The 20,439-nt window shown below is 43.1% G+C and overlaps 1 protein-coding gene across 1 annotated transcript in view; it reads right to left on the bottom strand.

Moving 5' to 3' along the window:
* Positions 1-14,958, bottom strand: part of CUNH16orf82 (chromosome unknown C16orf82 homolog) — a 120,891-nt gene extending 105,933 nt beyond the window's left edge. Inside the window, exon 1 of the mRNA XM_023740971.1 lies at positions 14,955-14,958. Within this exon, the coding sequence (XP_023596739.1) occupies positions 14,955-14,958 (4 nt within the window). The remainder of the gene's footprint in view (positions 1-14,954) is intronic.
* Positions 14,959-20,439: the final 5,481 nt, after the last annotated feature.

Genomic DNA, 20,439 nt, shown 5'->3' with positions numbered 1-20,439 from the left:
ATATTGACATCTGTTTCCCTATTTTCGGTGTTTTAGCTTTGATTTACTTTTGTGACTTCCCTATCTGGGTTGATATCTGGTTGCTCTGTCATGTGTTCTAGTCTTGGGTTGTTATCTGTTGTTGCTGATTTTCTAACTGGAGGACTCCCTTTAGTATTTCTTGTAATTTTGGTTTGGTTTTTGCAAATTCCCTAAACTTCTGTTTACCTGGAAATTCCCTAATTTCACCATTATATTTGAGAGACAGTTTTGCTGGATATTTAATTCTTGGCTGGCAGTTTTTTTCCTTTAAGGCTTTATATATGTCATCCTATTGCCTTCTTGCCTGCTTGGTTTCTGCTGAGTAGTCTGAGCTTATTCTTATTGACTGCCCTTTGTAGATGACTTTTCATTTATCTCTAGCAGCTCTTAAAAATTCTCTCTTTATCTTTGATTTTGGCAAGTTTGATTATAATATATCTTGGTGACTTTCTTTTGGGATCTACCTTATGTGGGGTTCAATGAGCATCTTGGATAGATATCTTGTCATCTTTCACGATACCAGGGAAGTTTTCTGCCAACAAATCTTCAACAATTCTCTCTGTATTTTCTGTTATCCCCCCCGTTCTGGTACTCCAGTCGCTCATAGGTTATTCCTCTTGAGAGTCCCACATAATTCTTAGGGCTTTTTTTTATTTTTTTAAATCCTTTTATCTGATTTTTCCTCAAATAAGTTGGTGTCAAGTGCTTTATCTTCAGTCTCACTAATTCTGACTTCCATTGCCTCAATTCTCCTCCTATGACTTTCTGTTGAGTTGTCTAATTGTGAAATTTTATTGTTAATCTTCTGGATTTCCTATTGCTGTCTCTCTATGGATTCTTACAGCCTGTTAAATTTGTCATTATGCTCTTCTCTAATCTTTTTAATTTCCTCTATTGCGTGTTCTGTGTTTTGATGAATTTCCTTCCTAATTTCTTGAAGAGTTCTATATATTAATCTTTTGTACTCTGCCCCTGGTAATTCCAAGAAATTTTCCTCGTCTGGAAAATTTCTGGACTCTTTATTTTGGGAGCTTGCTGAAGCCATCATGGATTGCCTCTTTATGTGATTTGATGTTGACTGTTGTCTCCGAGCCATCAGTAAGTTTTTTATGTTTGCTTACTGTATCCTAGCTTCTTGTTTTGTTTTGATATGCCCAAATAGGCTGCTCGTATGAGCTAGTTTGATTATTGGCCTCTTTGAAGCTCTAATGTCTTTTTATTGGGTTGTTAGATCTGTTACTAGGTATGTGAGCTCAGGAGTCCACCCACTCCTCCTGTATGGATTCAGCTCAGATGCCCAGGTGGATGCCACCAAGTGTGTGGTGTAGGCTCTTACTTACAGTCCTAGATAGGCATGGGTGATTGGTGTAGGCACAGGCATCTGGCTGCAGCAGGGGAACACACTCTGAGCTAGGCAGGGGGCTGGTGGCCGCTCCCGATAGTCTAGGAGGAAGGCGTGTCTCTGCTCCCTAGAGCCCGTAGGTGGGTGGGTTTTGCACCTGGACTATGAGCACCTAATGCTGTTGGCTATAAGGACTGGGGGACACCTCTTATTCATGGGCCCCTATCGCAGGTGGCTAGGTGGCATGGATGGAGCCACCAGTCCACAGGCCCCTGATGTGGGTAGGTGAAGACCCTGCTTAATGGGCAGGGCAGTGTCAAATGTCAAGAACCCTCCACTTCACAGCTGAAACAGTTGAAGTTAGACTTCCCTTATATTGTATATTGTTGTACTGTGGTAATGATGCCTATGCTGTTGAGATAGGCCCACACAAGTCTATGCAGAGGGAAAGGCAGTCAAAGTCCATGGGTCCCTTATGCCTGTGCCTAGGCAACGGAGCTGTGCCTACCCTAGGTTCTTGGCTTAGGGTAGCCGGCAGTTTATTTTTTCCTCTGTTTGTTAATTTGTTCACTCTCCAAGGCAGGGAGAATGGCTCCAGGTGTGTGATGGATCCTACTTCTGGACCAGGGGACTTGGCAGTTGCTGAAGCTGGTCTGGGACCTAGTGCAGAGCAAGAAGTGAGGAGGTAAATGGGAGAAAGGTTTTTCCCTAAGGGGGGTGTTTTTGAACTGCACAGTAGGCTGTCCGGACGTACTTATCTTTTGCCAATCCAGGGCTGCTTCTCACTGGTTCTGTGTGGCCATGAAGACTCTCTGGTGCTGGGTCTCTCCTGGTGCAGAAAACGCACCTCCCGAGCAGGGCTGCTTGCCTGCCTCACTGCTCACCCCCGAGCTGTCAGGCCAGAAGGGCTCAGGCTCTCACTGGGTCAGGTCTGGCAACTCCTTGCTGCTTCCGAAACATCTCTCCCTCCCCTGCCACTTAGTCCGGTTCCTCAACTCTGCCTTCGATGTTCAGGGCTCCCAGATTGCCATATATAATCAATTCACTTGTTTTTCTGGGTGTTTGTTGTAAGAGGGTCCATCGGAAGCGTTTGACTACTCCGCCATCTTGGCCCTGCCTCCTGATCCATAGGGTTTTCATTGACTGATTTTTAGAAATAGTCCTTCCTCCCTAGTCCATCTTAGTCTGGAAGCTCTGCTTCACATCATAGCAACACACAGGCCCCCACTGACGGTCAGGTAGTGGTTGTGCATGAGGTGCATTGGCTGGGAATTGAACCCGTGTCTCCTGTAAGGGAAGAGAAAATTCTACAACTGAACCACCACTGCCCCCTTTATTCTCATAAAGGTTACTTTTTAGTATGTGGTGTGTGGGGAGATAGACGATATAGAACAATGAAGAATATGTGTTATGCCAGGTGGTGATAAGCGTGATGAAACAAAAGTACATACACCAGAGCAAGGGGGTGGAGAGTGATGAGGGTTGGAGGGCTATTTTAGACAGCGTGATCAGGGAAGACTGCCCTGTAACATTCCAAAAAAACCCAAAACCAAACTTATTGCTGTTGAGTCAGTTCCAACTCATAGTGACCCTATAGGACAGAGTAGAACTGCCCCATAGGTTTCCAAGGAGTGGCTGGTGGATTCGAATTGCCAACCTTTTGGTTAGCAGCCAAACTTTTTACCACTGTGCCACCAGGGCTCCTGTAACATTAGGCAAATACAAAAAGTAAGTGCAGGAACAGCCAAAAGATATTTGAAGAAGAGGGTTACACGCAGCGGGAATGGCAAGTGCAAAGGCCCCGTGCATAAACAGACCTGGTGTGTTTGAATCATAGCAAGCGTGGTTGAAGCAGAGGCACAGATGGGAAAGCAGTAGGAGGTGAGGTCAGAGATAGTTGGAGGCTCCTCATGTAGGGCATTTTAGGCTGTGGTAGAACTCAGATTTTAATTAGAATGAGGCTGGGAGCCATTGGAGGATTTTGAACAGAGAGGTGACATGAACTTATTCATGTTATATAATTGAATCCCATTTGGCTGCTGTGTGGTCATATACTGTTGGGGGCAAACAATGGAAACAGGAATATAAGTTAGAGCTGTTGCACTATTTGAAGTGAGAAATGATAGTGGCTTGAATCCCAGTGTAATGATGGAGGTAGTAAGATATGGTTGGATCCTGGTTCTGTTTTGCAGGTAGAACTGGCATGATTTGCTAATGGATCAGATTTAGGATGTGAGAGAAAGAGATGAGTCAAGGATGACACCAAGATTTTTGATCTGAGAAACTGGTAAAGTGGAGGTGCTGATTAACTGAGATGGGAAGACTGAGAGAGAAGCAAATTTGGAGAAGGAAATAGTTTAGTCTGGACATGTTACATTTGAGATGCTTGTTGAACACCCAAATGTTGAAGTTCAGTAGGCAATTGGATATTGGAGTTTGAGTTCAGCAGAGAGGTTGGGGATGTCAGTTGTACAGATAATGTAGAATTCCAGTGGACTGGTTGATATAAGGGAGCCAGAACCCTGGTGGCACAGTGGTTAAAGCAACCAACTGCTAACTGCAAGGTCAGTGGTTCAAAACCACCAGCAGCCCTGCAGGAGAAAGATGTGACAGTCTTCTTCCATAGAGATTTATAACCTTGGAAACCCTGTGCAGTCACTATGAGTTGAAATCAACTCGATGGCAGGAGGTTTTTTTTTTTTTTTGAGTTTTTTTAAGACTTGTTCTATGCTGCACCTTGTTCCATGTGTTGGCACACAGCTGATAGTCTAGTGTGGGAGACAGACAAGTAGCTAGACAGTTTCAATCCATGTGATGCTGCAGCTATGGGGGAAGTACAAGGGTGGTGGGAACACACAGGAGAAGCACCCAACTCGGTCTTAGGACTCAGCCAAGTCTTCCTGGAGAGAATGAAATTTATGCTGATACCTAAAAGATAAAAGCAGCTAATATTTGCTTAGTGATTTATAAGAGCCAGGTATGTTCCAAACAGTTTATATTAGTGATTTTCAAACTTAGCTGCATATTAGAATCATCTGGGGAGAACTGAAAAAATCCTGATGTCCGAGTATGACCCCAGACCAATTAAATGAGAATCTCTAGGAATGGAACCCGAACATCAGTATTTTAAAAAGTTTCCCAGTGTTTCCAACATGTAGCCAAGTGTGAGAACCAGTGCTATACTTGTATTTACTCATGGGATCCTCTAAACCACAGCTCCAGGGGGAAGTTACCTTTATTGGTATTATCCCCACTTTACAGATAGGGAAACTAAGGCACAGAGAAGCCATACACATGCTTGACGTCATACAGCTAGTAAGTGACAGAACTGGATAAGAAGTCTAGATCCAGAGTCCGCCTTTTTAACTACTGTTCTGTGGAGCTTCTCTTGAAGGGCCTGAGTAGGCATAAATCAGGTGTCAGGTATGGTAGAAAGGAGTACATTCTAGGTAGTGGGGGTAGTTGGATTTTAGTGGAACTAAAAGTAGATTAATGCAGTGAGTATAGTATCTTTCTTTTTTTTCTTTCTTTCTTTGTCATTCATTAATTAATTCAACAAGTATTTGTTAATCACCTGCCATGTGCCAGGCACCCAACTATACACTGAGGATGACATTGGCGAGTAAAGACTCATGAAGTTTGCAGTCCAGTGGAGAGAGGCAGAGGTTAAGTAAATAATCACACACACGAGTGTAAAATTGCAGTCATTTTGGGAAAGAGGTACATGGCTCTGTGAGAGACTTTGTTTGTCATAGAGAAATCAAGGAGGATTGAGTTACCAGGATGTGGGTGTTATCCTTATGTACAGATGAAGAAACTGATGCTCAAGAGATTAAGTAATATGCCCAAAGTCTCACAGCTGATAATTAGTCCTAGTGGGAATTTGAAGCCAGGTGAGCAGAATTCCAATGTGTTTCTTCTACAGCAATGATTCTCAAATATTAGCATATCCCAGAGTCTCCTGAAAGACTTGTTAAAATGCAGATTGCTTGGCCTCACCCTCAGAGTTTCTGATTCTGGAGGCCTGAGGTGAAGCCCAAGAATTTGCATTCCTATCAAATCCCAGGGTGATGCTGATGCTGCTGGTCCAGGGACCATACCTTGAGAATGATTTCCTATATCATGAAACAAAGCTTTGGCTATTCCCCAGAGGAGGAAACACTTGGCTGGGTCATGAAATTGTGGATAGAATTTCTTCAGGTGAAGATGAGGAGAAAGAACACATTAGGCTGAAGGATTTGCAAAGGCTGGAAGTATGAAAGTGTCTTCTATTGTTGAAGTATTCTGTTGTAGAAAAAGAGTAGGATTTATAGTAGATGCTTAGGTTGTAGCCATATGTCCCCACGAATCCATGACAGCTGCTGGTAAGGACTTTAATTTCTCCTCCACTCATCTGGTCAACTAATTGTGTGTCAGCCCATTGAAGCAAGAAACTCTTGGTGACCCCCAAGTCCAGGTTAGTTTATCAGAGCACCCCTGGAAAACTCTGATTTTAGTCTGAGAAAAAGGAATCTGTTTCCTCTTGGAATCAGCTAGAAAACATTTCTATAAATGGATACTATGGGACCTGCCACATTCGTTTATTCAGCAAATATTTAGTGAAACTCTATTTTATCCGTTGGAATGTGGCAATGTACAAGACCAAATATTTCTGTCTTCATAGATCTTCCAGGTTGGAGATCAGGCAACAGGCAATGAGCAAGATTATTTTAGATAGTGATGAGTGTTTTGAGGACCGGAAAGCAGAGTGATATGACTACCAAGGAAGCATTTTGTTTGTGGGCTACTTTAGATAGTGTGATAAGAAGGCCTCAATGAGAAGGTAACATTTGAGCTGAAACCAGTGTAATGAGGAGTAAGCCATGAGATACCTGTGGGCAGAGTGTTCCAGGCAAAATTAATAGCAAGTGCAAAGGCCTAGAGATATGACCTAGCTTGACTTGTATTTCAGTTATCCGTTGTTTTTTAACAAGCCACCCTAGAACTCAGTGGCTTAAAACAATAATAATTTGTTACTTCTCATTAATTTGGGTAGAATTCAGCTGAGCTGTTCTTTCACTCCAAGTAATGTTGTCTGAGCCACTCATGGGATTGTATTCAGTTGGGAGCTCGACCAGTGCTGGAATATTCAAGAAGGCCTTGTTCACATGTTTGGCAGTTGATACTGGCTGTTGCCTTCAATCTCTTGCCTTCTTCCTCCAGCAGATAGACTGGCTTCTTTATAACATAGTAGTCAGGTTCCAAGAGGGAATGTTGCATGAGGTCAAGCCCAGTGTTATCAGACTTTAGGTTGGCTGAAATCTCATTGTTCCACTGGCCAAAGCAAGTCACATGGCTGAGCCCATGATCAATGTGAGAGGGGACTACCAAAGGTCGTGGATATCAGAAGGTACGGTTCATTGGACACCACCAATATAATAGTCTATCATAGCTTGTTTAAGCACCAGAAAGATCAGGTTGCTGAAGCTTGGAAGCTCATGGGAACATGATACAAGATGAGGGCAGAAGGGTAGGGTAGGGCCAGCTCATGTACGTAGGTCAGAGTAAGGGATTTACATCTTATTCTAAGTGTCACTGAATTCGTTGGAGGATTTTAAACAAGGGAGTGTCATGATCTGAGTAAGACCATTCTAGGGACAATGTGGAGTATTGATTGCTGTGTGAAGAGAGGACAGGAGACCAGTTAGGAGGCCACTGTAATTGTCTGGGAGAGAGCTGATGATGGCTTGAATTATGATGGTGGTAGCAGAGATGAAGCAAAGCATATGGATTTAGGATATACTTGAAGAGCGAGTTTAAGAGGGTTTGTTGACGAACAGTGAGGAAAAGGGAGGGGTCCAGATTCTTCCAAGGATTTTGGACTGAGCATCTTGGAGAGAGATGGTTACCTTTACTAATATGTGTCAGGAGTAGTTTTTATTTATTTATTTTATTTTATTTGGTGAAAAGATACACAGCAAAAGATACACCATTTCAACAAGTTTTACCTGTACAATTCAGTGACATTGTTTACATTCTTCAAGTTGTATAATTGTTTTGGTATCCTTTTCCATATTATTCCACCACCATTAACGTAATCTCACTACCCTCTAAACTTTTCATCTAACCTTTCGAGATGCTGTCGTCAATTTGATTCCACATATGTAATTCTTTGAAAGAGCACGTGTTCAAGGTGGACATACTTTACTGTTGTTGTTGTTGTTGTTAGGTGCCATTGAGTCAGTTCTAACTAACAACAACCTTATGTACAACAAAATGAAACACTGCCCAGTCCTGCGCCATCCTCACAATTTTTGTTATGCTTGAGCCCGTTGTTGCAGCCACTGTGTCAGTCCATTTTATTGAGGGTTTTCCTCTTTTTCGCTGACCCTCTACTTTGCCAAGCATGGTGTCCCTCTCCAGGTACTGGTCCCTCCTGATAACATGTCCGAAGTATGTAAGACGTAGGCTCGCCATCCTTGCTTTTAAGGAGCATTCTGGTTGTATTTCTTCCAAGACAGATTTGTTCGTTCTTTTGGTCATCCGTGGTATATTCAATATTCTTCTCCAACAGCACAATTCAAAGGCATCAGTTCTTTTTTGGTCTCCCTTATTCATCGTCCAGCTTTCACATGCGTATGAGGCGATTGAAAACACCATGGCTTGGGTAAGGTGCACTTTAGTCTTCAAGGTGATGTCTGCTTTTCAATACTTTGAAGAGATCTTTTGCATCAGATGCAATGCGTCTTTTGATTTCTTGACTGCTGCTTCCATGGATGTTGATTGTGGATCCAAGTAAAATGAAATCCTTGACAACTTCAATCTTTTCTCCCTTTATTATGGTATTGTTTATTGGTCCAGATGTGAGGATTTTTGTTTTCTTTATGTTGAGGTGTAATCCATACTGAAGGCTGTGGTCTTTGATCTTCATCAGTAAGTACTTCAAGTCCTCTTCACTTCCAGCAAGCAAGGTTGTATCATCTGCATAACACAGGTTGTTGATGAGTCTTCCTTCAATTCTGATGCCCCGTTCTTCTTCATGTAGTCCAGCTTCTTGGATTATTTGCTCAGCATACAGATTGAATAAGAATGGTGAAAAGATACAACCCTGACACACACCTTTCCTGAATTTAAATCACACAGTATCCCCTTGCTCTGTTCGAAAGACTGCCTCTTGATCTATGTACAGGTTCCTCATGAGCACAATTAAGTGTTCTGGAATTCCCATTCATCACAATGTTATACATAATTTGTTATGATCTACACAATCAAATGCCTTTGCATAGTCAATAAAACACAGGTAAATATTTTTCTGGTATTCTCTGCTTATAGCCGAGATCCATCTGACATCAGCAATGATATCCCTGGTTCCATGTCCTCTTCTGAATCTGGCTTGAATTTCTGGTTGCTCCCTGTCGATATACTGCTGCAGCCGCTTTCGAATGATCTTCAGCAAAATTTTACTTGCATGTGATATTAGTGATATTGTTCAACAATGTCTACATTCCATTGGATCATATTTCTTGGGAATAGGCATAAATATAGATCTCTTCCAGTCGGTTAGCCAGGTAACTTTCTTCCAAATTTCTTGACATAGATGAATGAGCACTTCCAGTGCTGCATCCCTTTTTTCAAACATCTCAACTGGTATTCCGTCAATACCTGAAGCCTTGTTTTTTGCCAATGCCTTCAGTGCAGCTTGGACTTCTCCCTTTATTACTGTTGGTTCCTGATCATATGCTACCTCCTGAAATGGCTGAATGTCAACCAATTCTTTTTGGTATAGTGACTCTGTGTATTCCTTCCATGTTCTTTTAATGCTTCCTGTGTCTTTTAATATTTTCCCTGTAGAATCCTTCAATATTGATTATAACTCAAGGCTTGAATTTTTTCTTTAGTTCTTTCAGCTTGAGAAATACCAAGCGTGTTCTTCTCTTTTGATTTTCTATCACCAGGTATTTGCACACATGCCATTATAATACTTTACTTTGTCTTCTGGAGGCGCCCTTTGAAATCTTCTGTTCAGCTCTTTTACTTCATTTCTTCCTTTCTCTTTAGCTACTCGATGTTCAAGAACAAGTTTCAGAGTCTCTTCTGACTTCCCATTTTGGTCTTTTCTTTCTTTCCTGTCTTTTTAATGACCTCTTGCTTTCTTCATGTATTATGCCCTTGATGTCATTCTGCAACTCGTCTGGTCTTCGGTTACTAGTGTTCAGCGTGTCAAATCTTTTCTTAAGGTGGTCTCTGAATTCAGGTGGGTTATACTCAAGGTCATACTTTGGCTGTTGTTGACTTGTTTTAATTTTGTTCAACTTCAACTTGAACTTGCATATGAGCAATTGATGGTCTGTTCTGCAGTTGGCCCTTGGCCTTGTTCTAACTCATGATATTGAGCTTTTCCATTGTCTCTTTCCACAAATATAGTTGATTTGTTTCCTGTATATTCCATCTGGCAAGGTCCACGTATATAGTCACTGTTTATGTTGTTGAAAAAAAGTATTTGCAATGAAGAAGTCGTTGTTCTTGCAAAATTCTATCCTGTGATCTCTGGTGTCCTTTCTATCACCAAGGCCATATTTTCGAACTACCGATTCTTCTTCTTTGTTTTCAACTTTCACATTCCAATCACCAGTAATTATCAATGCATCCTGATTGCATGTTTGATCAATTTCAGGCTGTAGAGTTTGGTAAAAATCTTCATTTCTTCATCTTTGACCTTAGTAGTTGATGCATAAATTTGAATAATAGTTGTATTAACTGGTCTTCCTTATAGGCATGTGGATATTGTCCAATCACTGACAACATTGTACTTCAGGATAGATCTTGAAATGTTCTTTTTGATGATGAATGCAATGCCATTCCTCTTCAAATTGTCATTCCCGGCATAGTAGACCATATGATTGTCTGATTCAAAATGGCCAATGCCAATCCATTTCAGCTCACTAATGCCTAAGATATGGATGTTTATGTGTTCCATTTCATTTTTGACAATTTTCAGTTTTCCTAGATTTATTCTTCGTACATTCCAGGTTCTGATTATTAACGGATGTTTGCAGCAGTTTCTTCTTATTTTGAGTCATGCCACATCAGCAAATGAAGGTCCCGAAAGTTTAACTCCATCCATGTCAGTAGGGTCGACTCTACTTTGAGGAGGCAGCTCTTCTCCAGTTGTCTCTTGAGTGCCTTCCAACCTGAGGGGCTCATCTTCCGGCACTGTATCAGACAATGTTCCACTGCTATTCATAAGGTTTTCACTGGATAATTCTTTTCAGAAGTAGACTTCTGGGTCCTTCTTCCTAGTCTATCTTAGTCTAGAAGCTCAGCTGAAACCTATCTTCCATGGGTGCCCTGCTGGTATTTGAATACCAGTGGCATAGCTTACAGTGTCACCTTTACTAATTAAGCTAAACTATTGTTTGGTTAAAAGCAGACTTCAGGGGATGGTTTTGATTCGAGGGTTAAGGTTTAAAGATTATTTCAGGGCGATGGTTTCAGATGTTCATCCAGCCTCAATGGCTCCAGAAGGTCTGGATTCCATTGAGAATTTAAGACTCTATTCTGCTTTGTTCCCCCTTTTAATCAGGATTATTCTGTAGAACTTAAATCAAAACATTAAGTAATGGTAGCTGGCACAATCCAATTCTGATCTCATGGCATAGCAGGCAGTTGTTCATGGAGGCAACCAGATTCACATTCCATTTCCTCCTCTGATTCCTATCTCTCCTTCTTCCTCTGCTGCTCCAGGTGAGTGGAGGCCTATTGTTGTAGCTTCAATGGTTGCTTGCAAGCTTTTAAGACCCTAGGCACTACACAGCAAACTAAAAGATAAAACAGAAGCACTGAAAAACAGTATTAGGCCAATTGACTGGGATGTCCCATGAAACCATGACCTTAAACCACCTCCAAACCAAGAAGAAGAATCCTGTGAAGTGTTTGGTTGCACATAGCAGCATCAGCAGCTGCTTTTTTTTTTTGTAAAGACATGTATAACACCATGCTTGCCAATTCAACATTTTTCAGGTGTACAGCTTAGTGATATCAATTATACTAATTGGCTGTGTAACCATTACCCTTAATCTGTGCCACATTTCCCATCACCACAAACAGAAACTCACTGCTTCTCAAACAATGGCTCCCCTTCTCTTCCTCCCTTCCACCCATGGCACCCACCAATAAACTTTGGTCTCTATATATTTGCCTACTCTTGTCATTTTATATAAATGAGCTCATACAGTATTTGTCCTTTTGTGATTGACTTAGTTCACTCAGCATAATGTCTTCAAGGTTTATCCATGTTGTAGCATGTATCAGGACTTCATTTCTCTTTCTGGCCGAGTAGTATTCCATTGCATGTATTTATCACATTTTGTTTCTTCGCTCATCTGTTGGTGGACGTTTAGGTTGTTTCTACCTTTCAGCTATTGTAAGTAGTGTTGCAGTGAACATTGGTGTATGTGGCAGGAGTGGTTTTGGCAGCCATGGCGGTCGCGAGTAAGAACTGCATTTTGGACATAACACATTGTAGGTGCCTCTGAGAAACACATGATTTCAGTTAGGTAACTGGATAATTAAATTTAGAGCCAGGATATGCAAATGCAAGGCTACAGCCCATGGGGCTGAGGGTGAGCTATTCTCATGTTGTCCTGTGGACGTTTGGTTCTTACTTCAGGGAGATATTCCCCAGTCTGGCCCATTCTTCTGTATCACCAGAGTCAAGCTCATACATACATAATAGTATAAATATCTGACCCTATCCTTAAGGATTAAGATGAGGAAACTGAGGCTCAGGGAGAAGGGGCTCGCTCAGGTTCACACAGCATACTAGTGCAGATTTGATCTGAGAATCCAGAACTCTCATCTCCCTTCTCCGTGCTTAGGCCATTTTCATAACTCTGCCTGGCTGCAGGGGAGGGCACCAGACAACTAGACACAGAGATGGCTGTATCAAAGGGACTTTGCCGCTTGAAAATAGTCATTTAGTTTGCTCTTTCTCCACTTCTGCCTCTTTACTCTTCATACCATTGGTCAGTTTCATAGGCTCTTAGATTTTCAGAGGTGGAAGCCCTTGGCGGTTAACTAGATCAAGGGTTGCACAACATGGCATCTGTTCCACCACTGCACATGGTAGACATTGCTAGTCGATCTCAGCACTCCTCCCCACTGAGCCTACCTGGAGCTTTAGAATCACCCTGCACCTGACATTCCAGGGAGTTGACATTCCAGAATTGGCAGGTGAGATCAAAACTTGGACAATTGTTTCTATGTGGAGATTAGGTTCCAAAGCCAGCATGTAATGAGAAAATCATAAAGTGCCAAATTTTTGGAAGTACAGTGACTATCATTTTGTGTACATTGTGCTTTTCCTCAGTGGGTCCAGCAAAACCAGTTTTCATGTAACTTTGGTACAGATGACTTTCTGTGTTGAGTACTGGATGAAGGAAATGTCCTGTGATTAGGGGCCATGCTATATATTTACTTTGAATACGCATTGGTAAAATGCGCAGGAATGATGCCCTCTCTGTCTTCAAGAATAATCCTTTTCTCTACCTTCTTCTTTTCATTTTAAATAACGTTGTTGTTAGCTGCTGTCAAGTGAACTCTGATTCATGGTGACCTTATGTACAGCAGAATGAAACACTGCCTGATCTTGCCTTATCCTCATGATCATGGACATGTTCAGGTCCATCATTGTAGCTATTGTGCCAGTCTATCTCACCGAGGGTCTCTCATGCCCTCACTGGCCCTCTACTTCACCAAACATGATGTCCTTCTCTAGCAATTGATCCTTCCTGATGACGTGTCCAAAGCAAGTGAGTCAGATAATGAACCATAAGTTTTTCATTGGCTAATTTTCAAAAGAAGATTGCCATACCTTTCGTCCTAGTCTGTCTTAGTCTGGAAGCTCCGTTGAAACCTGTCTACCATGGGTGACCCTGCTGGTATTTGAAATACCAGTGGTGTAGCTTCCAGCGTCATTGCAATATGCAAGCCACCACAGTATGACAGGCTGACAGATGGGTGGTGGTAAAGAACGTAATGTTTACTGAGTGTTTACTATGCATCAGGTACTCTTCTAAATGCTTTACATGTATTAATTCATTCAATCAGCATTAAAAATCCTTATGAAGTGAGTACTGTTATTAACCCAATTTTTCAGATGAAGAAATTGAAAATCAGACAGGTTAGGTAATCTTCCCAAATGTCACACTGATGGCAACAGGCAGGGCCAGGATTTGAACCTAAGAAGTCTAGTTCCAGAGCCTGAGCTCTCTATGGTATCTGTGAGCAGTGCATTATAGGTGACATTAGACTGGAATCCCGGCCTTCTTTTTCCCAGTCTAGCATTCTCTGCACCTCACCAGACTTTCCCTCTTGGCCTGGTTCCTGGCTCTCTCCTCTGGGACTGCCACATTTGCTGACTGCTGACATGTCGCTGTTATCCATCGTGGTCTCCGGTGCTTTGCCTAAGCATGTACTCTCAGGCCTGAAGCTTGTTTCTCCAATCCATTCAGAGCTTTATTGATCTGGCCTGACATTTGCTTCTCTCAGATTCTCAGCCCCATGCAGCCTAGCAAATGGTCTGTGCTCCTCCATGTCTACAGGGGCCACAGCTGTTTAACCAACTCAGGGCTCCAGGTTAATGGAGAGGGCATCTTAAGGGGCAGGGGACTGCCCGTGGCAGATGGAGAAGGGGTACGACCCCTGGGAACCCCAGACTGCTCTCCCCAGGGACTTCTACAGGGCATTGGTCTCAGCACTTTATATTTTTAAGGCACTTCTCTCTGAGGTCCTCGAAGACCCAGGAAGGGATCCTGTTATTTAAGGGCTGTAGCAGAGGGGATCAAAATTGGACCTTCATGCCTTTTGGGATGAAGACAGGGAAGCAGATTCCTGGGGATCAGTAAAATTAAGACATCCACCTAGACTGTCCAAATGATGACATTTTTTACATCTCAACTTTTTCCTGCTCTCTCTGCTGACTGTATCCTTGGCTCCCCAAAGCAGGGAATGTGGCAGAAGCTGAAGTATTTTGTCACATCAGATGAGTGAGTGGCGCCTCACTGCCAGACAGAACAAACCGGCTGTTCTCATTTAGGTTTTCTGAAGTCAGGTCTTTGATAAGGCTCCTTGATGGTTGGGATTCAAGGAATAGATTGGATTTCTGAGAGATACAGCTTGAAGTAACACTAGGTGACGTGCCTGGCATAAAACAGTTACTCAGTAATGATAATAGGAAGCACCTCCAAGTTGTTGTTTTTTTTTTAATGTGCCAGACACTGCTCTAAACGTTTAGCATAAATTGACTTAGTTAATCGTTATGGCCCACCACCCGTCTGTCAGTTTGTCCTACTGTGGGAGCTTGCGTGTTGCTATGATGCCGGAAAGTATACCACCAATATTTCAGATGCAGGGCCACCCATAGTGGACAGGTTTCAGTGGAGCTTCCAGACTAAGACAGACTAGGAAAAAACACCTGGTTATCTACTTCCAAAAATTAGCCAATAAACTCTTTATGGATCGCAACAGAATACTGTCTGAATTAGTGCTGAAAGATGAGCGCCCTAGGTTGGAAGCCACTCAGAATACACAGTGGCTGCAACAGTGGACTCACGCATACCGACGATTGTGAAGATGGACCAGGTAACGTTTCATTCTGTTGTGTATGAGTCAGAGCCAACTCGACTGCTAACAACAGGAACCATGCTTATGGCAGGTCCATGAGGTAGGCGTCATTGTTTCCCCTATTTTACAAATAAGGAGATGGAGGCGTGGAGTGTTTCCATCACGTGCCTTTAGCTGGGACTCACACTCAAGCGTCTGGCTCCTGAGTTTGCCATCCTGGCCAAACGCTCTTCAGCCTGTCAATGTCTGTTTGTTCTTGTGATTGCTACAGTTGCTAAACTGCCACTCATGTCTACCGAGCATGATGGATTTCTTCAGAACTCCTAACCGAGGCCTCCTAGATGTGCCAAGGTAGTGAAGCTATTCCAGAAGCAGTTTGTTGGAGCCAACAGTATTGCAGCTGGTGCAAGCAGGAGCTGCCTTCAGCCCAGCTTGACCTCCAGAGGAGAGAATGCAGGCTATGCATGTGATATGCTGGTCATTTGTGCCTTTATTCACTTACGTACTACTTTTCTAGTAGTAGAATTTTTTTTCAGTAAGGATTTGCTGAGCATGTACTATGTGCTTGGCTAACATGTCTATTAGCTTAGCCACCAAAAAATATTTGTTCACTAACAGGGAGAGCAGAATCGAGAGGCAGGAACTCCATAGGAGGGGTGTTGGAGCCCCTGCCAAGTTCCCTCAGGGGTCCTGGCCTCTTGGTCCCAATGTGGTGCTGAGACAGACAGTTTTTAGTTGGTCCAAAGCTGTACATGGTCTTCGGCGTATCTCTCTGATCAAAGCCCTTGTTCAAATCCTGGTGTTTCTTAAGCCTCTGAAAGCTTTGACAGGTGTCCATGTAAATAGTAATGCTAATGGGTGTGTGAGACCATTGTGAGCACCTTGCTGAGGAGAGGCACATAGTTTCGGTGAATAAACATTTAACATAAATTAACTCAGTTAATCCTCATGGCCGAATTCTAGTGTTGTAAAGGGACCTAGAGAGGCTCTTCGGCCAGCATCCCCTCTTCTCCAGCCCCAGCCCTGCCCCAGCTCAGTGCCCTCTTGTCCTGCAGATCCTCGTCTCTGGCCACAGCCCCAGTGAGGCAGATCTCTTCCTGCAGAGAGCTTCAGGGGGCATTCACAGCCCTTCTGCAGCTGCCTGCTTGGCGTTTCATCCCACTGGGCTCCTTCAGAGATGAGATTTTGAGAGAAGAGGGCAGATGGAGGGGTGGGTGGGGCAGGGAAAGAGAGAAAGTGATAGTTAAAGAGTTGCAGAGATAGAGATATTTGGTCTCCTATTTGGAGGCCACACAGAGAGAGCGAGAGAGAACTGGAAGAGCTAAGAGACAAAATGAGACAGACCTACAGACAGAGGCAAAGATGAAGGGGAGAGAAAGAGAGAGGGAGAGGGAAAGGGAGAGAAGGGAGAGGAAGAGGGAGAGAGGGAGGGAGGGAAAGAGAGAGAGAGTTACAGAGAAGAAGAGAAAGAGGAAGAGACCCTTTTCTAGAGGCTAAGACAAAACTAAAGAGAAAGAAAACTACAAGAGACGCAAACACAGAAAACAAGGAGGTAACACAGAAATAAAAAAAAGATCCAGAGAGACGAGCACAATGTAGTTTAAGGCAGAGAGAGGCAACAGAGAGGGATAGAGATGAAAACAGTGAGATAGAAAGTGAGGGAAACAAAGACCCAGATAGAGTCCAGGGATCCTGGGAGATTGCCTACAGAAAACAGAGTAGAGAGGGGAATTGATATTTATGGAAAGTTCCTATGCCAAGCACTATTGGAGCCCTGGTGGCCCAGTGGTTAAGAGCCTGGCTGCTAGCCCAAAGGTCAGCAGTTCAAATCCACCGGCCGCTCCTAGAAAACCCTATGGGGCAGTTATACTCTGTCCTATAGGGTCACTATTAGCCAGAATCGACTCGACAGCAACGGGTATGCCAAGCACTATTAGGTGGTTTACAGATATTATTCACTGATTACATATATTTATTACCTTATCTGATCCTGTGACAACCTTATGGACTAAGCTTTATTATCCTTATTTTAAATATGGGGAAATTGCGGCATCTCAAGTCCAGGAATTCACTGAGCTGGATTCATTTGGACCTACCTGATATTCTGAATTACGACAAAAAGAAGGAAACACCTTCAAAGACTCCTTAGCACCCTAAGAAAAAAATGTCCAAACTTCTCATTCTGGAGAGTAGAGCTTGTAACAGTCTGGATCCTACCTACTTCTGGAACTAAACTCCCACCTCCTTTCTCACATGACCTGCTGCCCCGGGACCAACTGCTTGCTATTCATATGGAATTCTTCTCCACTTGGGTTTCAAACTTCTCGCTTGACTAATTGCTGATAGCACAAAACTCTGTCTTCCTGGGAGTTTCACGTCACCTCTCACAGAGGCCAGGAACACAAGGTGATGGTGGGAAGGGCCTTCAGACGGAAGGAACAACTTGAACAAACATGAGGAGGTGGGATTCCAGTTTTACTGGTGCGGTGGGTTTGTGTCCCAGTGTCTTAAACATATCTAGTTTCTTGGAGTCTTTTTTTTTTTTTTACCCCCAAGGAACCATCTGAGGGAGTAATAGAATAGTAGAAAGGCGTCTCAGCTGAGGTTTCAAAGGCCAGGTGAGTCCTGAGAAATTCTGTCATTTGAGGTACCTTACAAGTTCACAGTATCTACAAAGGTGTTTTTTGACCGAGTTCAGATAAGAAATCTTTACCCGTTGCCATCGAGTCAATTCCAACTCATAGTGACCCTGTGTGTGTCTGAGTAGAATGTGCTCCATAGGGTTTTTAATGGCTGATTTTTTTTTTTTGTACCGCTGTTTGCACTTACCCAGGGACTCCAAGAAATCTTTCCAGTCCCATTAATCAAATGCATAAAAAGGAGTTGTTTCTTTCTTATGAGGTCTGATTTAGTCTAGGGGCACTGGAGGCTGAAGTCCCAGGGATAACGTAGATTAGCCGGTCATTTCAACGGTTAATTCATCACCCAGTCATGGAGATGGCTTTCCATGTGCTGGTTCTTGGGCTTAGTTTTGTGTTGTGCCTGAAGGTCCCAGGGTTGGTATGGAGTGGGGGAGATATTTTCCCAGAGCAGCTAAAAGCAGATAACCAAAGGGTAAGAGGACAGTGAGGACTTGAGAGTAAGACCAAAAGTTAAGTCTGAGGGTTAAAATGATGTCGCAAACTGGAAATTTTTCCTGAGGACAGAATCTAGGTGGTTACTAACACAAACTATTACCAAAGGCCAGGCTAGGTAGGGAGTGGTGTGGAGTGTGAGATGGGCTGGGGCTGGGAGCTGTACATGGTGGCAGCTCTGTGGCGTGGATAAGTCTGATGGATTGAGGGTGGAGCACTGTCCTTCCATCTGGTCTAGTTATATTTGTGGGACATTCCCTGGGCAGGACTTTCCTCATCCTTGGAGTGACAGCCTGGACTTGAGATTGTCTTTAGCTTCACCTGAGGGTCATCATTAATAATCAGAGTTCTGCTAGCTTCCCTCTCACTAGGCTCTTTCTCTAAGGAACGGCCCAGGCGGCTGACTTGGAGGTAAGTTGGGAAGGTGTTCACATTTGGTTGATGCCCTGGGGATTGGTACAGAGGTTGGACTCTCCCCACCAGGCATTTCCAGCCCTCTGGAAAACTTCTCTTTGGCCCAGTGCTGAGACTTCTTGGTGCAGGCTCCCTGGGGGAGATACCATCTGCCTTCTGCCCTGAAGGAAACTCACCCCAAGGGACCACCATAAAGAGTGATGACACATTCAACTTTGGGTCAATATTAATATTCATGGAAATTTCATCAGAGCATATTTATTTCTCTGGGAGTGAAGAGGTTGTTTATGGAAACCCGGCTATTACCACAGGTAGAACTCCAGATTGTCGCTGGGCTCCAGCTGCTCACAGACTCCATAACAGCAGCAATTTGCTTTGTTTTTTTTTTTTTCTTAATTTTTTTAAATTGTACTTTAGATGAAGGTTTTCAGAGCAAATAGTTTCTCATTAAACAGTACACATACTGTTTTATGACATTGGTTAACAACCCCACGACATGTCAACACTCTCCCTTCTCGACCTTGGAGGAACTTTTTTTTGGTGAAAATATACATAGCCAAAGTTACACCATTTCAGAAGTTTTCACATGTACAATTCACTGACATCGATTACATTCTTCCAGTTGTGCTGCTATTCTCACTATCCTTTTCCAAGTTATTCCATCACCATTATCTTCAACTCACTGCCTCCTAGGCTTCCCATCAAACCTTTTGAGTTGCTGTTGTCAGTTGGATCTCACATAGATCATTCTTTGTGTGTGTGTGTGTGTGTGCCTTAGGTGAAGGTTTGTAGAACAAATCTTTTCTCATTGAACAGTTAGTACACAGATTGCCCTATGACAATGGTTGATAACCCCACAACATGTCAACATTTTCCATTCTCAACCTTGGGTTCCCTATCACCAGCTTTCCTGTCCCCTCCTGTCTTCTAGTCCTTGTCCCTGGACTGCTGTGCCTTATTAGTCCCATTTTGTTTTATGAGGCTGTCCAATCCCTGGCTGAATGGTGAACTTCAGGAGTGACTTCACCACTGAGCTAAAAGGGTGTCCGGGGGCAATGCTCTTGGGGTTTCTCCAGCCTGTCAGGCCAGTAAATCTGGTCTTATTTTTTGTGAATTAGAATTTTGTTCTACATCCTTTTCCAGCTCTGTCCAGGATGCTCTACTGTGATCCCGGTCAGAGCAATCAGCGGTGGTAGCCGGGTACCATCTAGCTGTACTGGACTCAGTCTGGTGGAGGCCGTGGTAGCTGTGGTCCATTAGTGTTTTGGACTGATCTTTTCCTTGTATCCTATTCTTTTCATTCTCCCTTGCTCCCGAAGGGGTGAAACCAGTGGAGTATCTTAGATGGCCACTCATAGGCTTTTAAGACCCCAGACGCTACTCACCAAGGTAGAATGTAGAACATTGTCTTTATAAACTGTGTTAGGCCAATTGAGCTAGATGTTCCCTGAGACCATGGCCCCCACAGTCCTCCGCCCAGCAATTCAGTCCCTCAGGGAGTTTGGAAGTGTCCATGGAGCTTCCATGACCTTTCCTTGTACAAGTTGTGCTGGCTTCCCCAGTATTGTGTACTGTCTTACACTTCATCAAAGTTACCACTTATCTATTGTCTATTTAGTTCCTCCCACCCCTCCCATCCCTCATAACCAACAAAGATTATTTCTTATTGTGTGCAAACTTTTACATGAGTTTTTACAGTAGAGGTCTCATACAATATTTTTCCTTCCATGATTGACTCATTTGACTCAGCATAACGTCCTCCAGTTTCATCCATGTTATGAGATGCTTCACAGATTCATCATTGTTCTTTATTTTTGCATAATACTCCATTGTGTATATGTACCATAGTTTGTTTATCCATTCATCTGTTGATGGGCATCTAGGTTGTTTCCATCTTTTTGCTATTGTGAACAGTGCTACAATGAA

The sequence above is a fragment of the Trichechus manatus genome, unplaced genomic scaffold (genome assembly GCF_000243295.1).
Source record: "Trichechus manatus latirostris isolate Lorelei unplaced genomic scaffold, TriManLat1.0 scaffold00170, whole genome shotgun sequence".
NCBI lineage: Eukaryota > Metazoa > Chordata > Mammalia > Sirenia > Trichechidae > Trichechus > Trichechus manatus.
Note: the sequence above shows the minus strand (reverse complement) of the source record. Positions and strands in the feature narration are given on the sequence as shown.